General features: G+C 40.0%; 1 protein-coding gene across 1 annotated transcript; it reads right to left on the bottom strand.

The window, feature by feature from the left end:
* Positions 1 to 5,003: 5,003 nt before the first annotated feature.
* LOC113561844 lies at positions 5,004 to 5,582 on the bottom strand. Its single transcript, XM_026969253.1, has one exon. It carries the CDS (start codon positions 5,580 to 5,582, stop codon positions 5,004 to 5,006), a length of 579 nt encoding a protein of 192 aa, XP_026825054.1.
* Positions 5,583 to 6,105: the final 523 nt, after the last annotated feature.

The raw sequence follows: 6,105 nt of genomic DNA, 5'->3' as shown, positions 1-6,105 counted from the left end.
TTTTAATACGTTTGGTGTAGAAGATTTTAATAAATTATCAGTAGTTTAGAAGTTATATGGATTTAAACAAATTAAGTTAAAATCAATTAATTAATTAATAATTAACTATGAATAACGAAAAACCAATTGCGAAAAACATATAGATCTTTTAATATAAGCATTTGATTATTACATTATTAGTTATTAGCTCGCTGTGGCATTATGGTTCATTATTCATTTAATAAGAGTAATTATTTAAATATACTATCATTAATATACATATAATATTTAGTTAATCAGTTAAAATATATGAATGATTATTAATCGTAGAATAAAGAACATTATAATGATGCGTTAAATTGTAAACTTAAGCATTTAGTTATTTTGTATGGACCACATAGCGTTTACAACATTTCGTACGCTTTGTAACATTAAGTTGCTAATTTGTGAATTAAGAAACAATTATAATGCATTAAATTGCAATGCTATTAATTATTTTAATATTACTTGTATTGAATTACTAATTCATTATTTTATTTAATGGAAGATATTATAATGACTAGCATTAATATAACAACTAATCAATAGGTTAAGGTATATGAATAATTATTATTAATAAGAAACGTTACAATAGTGCGTTAAAGTATAATACACAAGGTTACTCTAATAGTAATTAACTGAATGCATTAAATTATTATCCAGAGGTACATGGGACCTTATAAATAATTAATGCATAAGGTTATGGAAATGTAGGTCATACTAGTAATTTTAATATTTCATTTGTTAGGATTGAATAATATAGTGGACAAGATGTTAATTGAAGATTATTTCATTAACAGAAAATATCACTTATAATTTAGCATCATTATTGGTTGATTCGTACTACTACCATGTAAGGTTACCTTTATAGCTTTTCATATTTTAATAATAATCATGCAATATTCGCATTTTAAATTAGATATATTATCTTTATAGGTTTATTAAAGATTTTTAATATTAAAATAAAAGAAAAAAAAATTTAATTAACGGGGCGCGAACCAGGATATATTAAACTCGAGGCTTTACTTCCTTACTTGCTATGTGCTCCTGTTACTAATACTTTATATTTCTTCATATTTTTAATAGTAATCATGCAATATTCATGTTTTAAACTAGATATATTTTTTTTATTGGTTTATTAAAGACTTTTAATATTAAAATAAAATTTAAAAAAAATAAAAAAAAATTAACGGGACGCGAACCATGAAATATTAATTCTTAAGGCGGCGATTTACTGACGCCAGATTAAAGTAATAATCGGTGTCCACTGTCTTAATCAAAAGACATAACAGTCTCTTCGGTAAATTTAATCGTTAAATTTTAGTTGACTGAAAGTCATACCGGATGTTCCGATTATTTAGTACGGAGAAATTTCTGTTGACCATAAGTCCCAACAGCTCATGCGATAAATTCGTACTGAGAATTTTATGTTGAACATTGGGAGAAAAATAATTTTATCTAACCAAAGCATTGAGCTCATCGTCCCCACCAGACTTTTCAAAGTCTCGATCCCACCATTAATAATTTTAAGAGCGGGGAACCAATCAGCGATCAAGGCGTAGCCTCCCTACTATTGTAACTTTGCATTTAATTATAAGGTCCCCACTTTTTGTAACCCCTTCTCGAGCGACAGGGACTCAGCCCTAAAATTTTAGTATAAGACTTGGTGCAGCAGCAAGGGAGCGTCACTACTACTACTACTTTTTGGAAGACTCTTGACTTATTATTTGATCATTACTTTCGTCACTTCGCTTTATAGCAATACGTCGCTAATAAAGCGCCTACCTAACTCAGTACTTGTCAGTCATTTATAATTTGCTTCTCGATATTCCTTTATAGCGTTACGTCGCATATAAAGCGTCTACCTAACTCAGTACTTGTCAGTCATTTATAATTTGCTATTACTTGATTTGCATTACAGCGTTGAGTCGCTACTAAGGCATCAACCTAAGTTAGAATCAGTGGAGTTTGTTTAACAATTATTTCTCGCTGCTGCTTGTTAAATGCTTCCTGGCCTGAGGGTCCAGATTCCTGCGAACACTTGTGAGTAGATTTGTACCAAGTTTGAATTCTTATTGTATACCCACTATTCTTAATTGTTGTTTGCCAACTCATACGACTTTATTTTATATTCATACGACATTTGTATTCAATCTCTCTGTAACACAATTATATTATATCTACATTCAGTGACAGTTTACTTATTAATTCATCATTCATTTTGTAACTTTTGTACCCTCTTTACCTTAATTAATTATTCATTTATATGATCCTTAAAATATTCTTTAAAAGAGTTATACTACCTTTCCTTATTTTACTTGGCATTTATCCGCTGATAGTCCGACTTCTTTTAGTTTCATTTTATTTATACTATTTCCAGCTATATTACCACTTGGCGATACCATTTATGACTATACTACTAGCATCAATTTGCTCGTATTATCAGCATAATTCCTTATTATTTCACTCCTTATTATTTTATTTGTTGATCCATTACTACTTATAGTTATATTATTAAGCGTCCATTTCGCTTATGATACATTTTTTAATTATCCTTAGAATATTAGTATTACCTATAATTACACTACTAAGCGTTTACCTCGTTTATGATATAAATCTTTCATTGAGTTGTACTACTTATTCATTTTTTTTCCTACCTATACCAATCGGCGTTTATCCGCCTGCGATATACCTTTGTCATTGATTCATATCACTATTATTTTACTTATAAGTTATTATATCAAGCGTTTAATTCGCTTGTAGCATGACTTTAATTTAATTCATACTACTTATTTACTTGTACTACTTACCCTTATAGTGGTGGGCTTTTAATCCGCTTGCATTACAACTTTTTATTAACTTACTTATACTACTTGAAGTTGTCCGTCTACGATACGATTTTATTAGTTTATACCACTTATTTTACCGTTAATTCAACAATGAAGAATATAAGGTTCCAAATTTGGAACTTTGAAGTGTGAAATAAATATTTTAGTACGCCTATATACTTATACTACCTATATTTTGTTTTCACCAAGCAATCACAGCAATATTCGCTGTAATTCATTTCATTAATCCATTTCCGAGCTACAGATGGTTCCAGGATTATTTTTTTATATTACGACTCTTGATTAATAACCTTAGATTATCATTATTATTAATATTCATGGAACATATTAAAATATACAACTTCTGAACCAGTTATTGACAGTTTTATTTGTAATCCTTTTACTATTATATTTAGAATCAAAGAGGGAAAATATCTAGAAAACTTATCGTGGTTATGGAAAACAATTTTGGAATAAGGGTAGGTACTTAAGCGTTTACTCGCTTTAAGGAGCAAAAAGTGCTCTAAGTACATTAGAAATTTTGTTTTTATGTAGATGGTAAAGAAAAGGCGCCATAGGGCTGGACGCCGAAAAAGGGAAAGAATTGAATACCTCCAAAGATTACGCCGAGAACAATTTGCAAGGTTTTTGGAAAATCTTAATAAAACTGAACAACATTCGGAGCGAAACATTAATCAGGTCCCTTCGACCTCAACTGAGGGCAAAGAGGTGCCCTTAATTTCGTCACTTACCAACAGTAACTTTCCTCAACATACTCCTTCGGGAAGCGACGATACATCCGCTGAATCTGAGGATCCAGGAACAGGATCTTTACCTCAACCTATTACTGAGGAATCTGAAATTATCAATTTAACTTGCGATGAATCTGACATAGAATTTATTGAGGAAATAGAGTTGATTCAGAATCTCCGACCTGATCCAATAATAAACTCATACTTCATGCAATTAGAGAGATTTGTTCGGGTAACCTTAATCGACAATGCCAATAATACCACTGTAACACACGAAATTCCAGAAGAATTGGAACCATCTACTGAAGAATAAAGTTATAATCATTTAATAGTTAATATTTCATGTACACCTCCCTAATTTTGGTTAAACTTACGAACTGACTCAAGCAATCAAAAGCGTTCACCCGCTTTAAGCGTGGACTAGAAGAGCGAACGTAAGGTTAGTTACTACTTGAGTTATACTATTTAATTATTTGATTAGTATCAGTTATGTTTATTATTTTCCTTCGTCGTTATTACCTAGATTTAATATATAGTAATAAATAATTCTAGCATCATAGAGTCATAGACTATATCTTATTAATCAACAATTATACAGTCATAGTTCGATTCTGAAAGATAACCTCGTCATCATTGTAAGTTGATCCAAACTCTCTCCATTCCCGGGTAAAGTCGGTGTATGCAGATTGATCCTAAATCAAAAGAGAGTATCTGATGTTAATTACCGAGGGCTAGGTAAGCACAGAAACCAGGTTAGCAACGTTCTCACCTCCCAGGACGTGACACCACCCGAGTGCCCGGGCAAATACCCCGCCGGCACTCTGCCTCCGCCCATGACCCGCTGTACGCGAATGCATCCGAACGCGCCGACCTGGTTGAGCGACCCCTCGCGTCCAGGCAAATGCCCCGTCTCCACGAGGGAGGGGTTCGACTGCGGTCCCCACAGTCTCATCCCCTAGGGTGCTTGGATAAAGGCACCCTGTCGCCCAACCAGGTCCCCTCCCCGGGGGGGCCGTTGAAGACGGTCACCCCCTTCCCCCGCGACGCCGCAATCCTCCGGGACGCTCGGGTTCCCGGAGGCGTTCGGCCGCCTCCTTCTGCAAGAGCACGCTTTCGCAGTAGGAGGCGAACTCCCTCCATGACCTCTCGCTCTCGGCGATCGAACTCATGACCGCCGGCACCGAGAGGTCCCGTCCAATATGATGGACCAGGACACGGCGCTCGTCCGCCCACGCTGGAACATTGTCCAGCGTGGGCGGACGAGCGCCGTGTCCTGGTCTGCGCCACAGTGGTGGCAGCATGGCCCAAGCTCGCGCAATATCCTGCACAGGTACTCACCGAAACAACCATGTCCGGTGAGTACCTGACCCATCCGGAACGTGACTCCGCCCCATCCCCTGTCCAGCTACTTCGTCAGACATGGGTGGATGGCCTCGGCTACATTCCCACCCGATGTGTCATTCGGATCGGAGAGTTGGCGCTGCCATGCTTGCAGCGCCATTTGCCGAGCCTGTCGCCCGAGGACCTCCTTGACTCTCGCGGTCAGGCGAACCCCCTGATCCTTTGCCCTCCGCGCCCGCTCGTACGCATCTGCGTACGCGGGCGCCAGGAGGGCAATGGGGGCCAGCCCCGCGAGAGCCGTCGCCGCCCTATAGGAGACGGTCCGGTAAAGGCGAGCGACTCTGGTTGCCACCCTCCGCTCAAAGCGGCACACCACTAACTTGGCGTGACGGCTGGCCTCCAGGTCGCTCGCCCACACCGGTGCCCCGTAAAGGGCCACCGATCGGACCGCCCCCGCATAGAGGCGACGAGCCATCACTTGTGGGCTCCCGAGATTGGACATGAGGCGGCTTATAGCTGCCGCCCTACGCTCCAATCTGGGGGCCAACTCCACAAAGTGGTCCTCGAACGACCATTGGCCATCCAGTGTGAGGCCCAGATATTTTATTTTGGGCCCCACTGAGACGGGCACGTTTCCCACCATCACTTGTGCTGGAGGTGGGGCCCCACGGAGGCCGTCATGAAAAAAGACGGCCTCGGACTTGTGGGGGGCCACCTCCAGCCCTAAGGCACGCACAACTCGGGCCACGCAGGCCACTCCATCCTCCGCGGTTCTCACCGCATCCCCTCATTCTGGCCCCCACGCCACCAATAGCACATCATCGGCGTACGCGAAGCATTGGCAGCGTGGAGGCAGGGGAGCCCACAGGATCTTGTCGAATGCAATGTCCCACACGGTTGGCCCAACTACCGACCCCTGTGAGACACCGCGCGACTGAGATCTAATGATCTCTTCGCCATTCCGACCAGTGTACACCAACCAACGGTCCCGGAAGTAGTCCAGGACCGTCGCCTCGAGATAAGCAGGGAGGCGCTGATACTCCAGCGCCTCCACCACGGCCGGCCAACTGAGGGAGTTAAAGGCGTTGGCGATGTCTAAAGATACCGCCACCGCCACTCCCTCCCCAGCTGCGGTAACGGCCTCCGTGAGGGCCCGAACGTCCTTG

The sequence above is a fragment of the Ooceraea biroi genome, chromosome 4 (genome assembly GCF_003672135.1).
Source record: "Ooceraea biroi isolate clonal line C1 chromosome 4, Obir_v5.4, whole genome shotgun sequence".
Lineage (NCBI taxonomy): Eukaryota > Metazoa > Arthropoda > Insecta > Hymenoptera > Formicidae > Ooceraea > Ooceraea biroi.
This window is presented reverse-complemented; position numbering and strand designations above follow the sequence as displayed.

Coding starts and splice junctions, on each gene's coding strand:
- LOC113561844 (XM_026969253.1), bottom strand. CDS start 5,582: ATGGTGGGAAACGTGCCCGTCTCAGTGGGGCCCAAAATAAAATATCTG.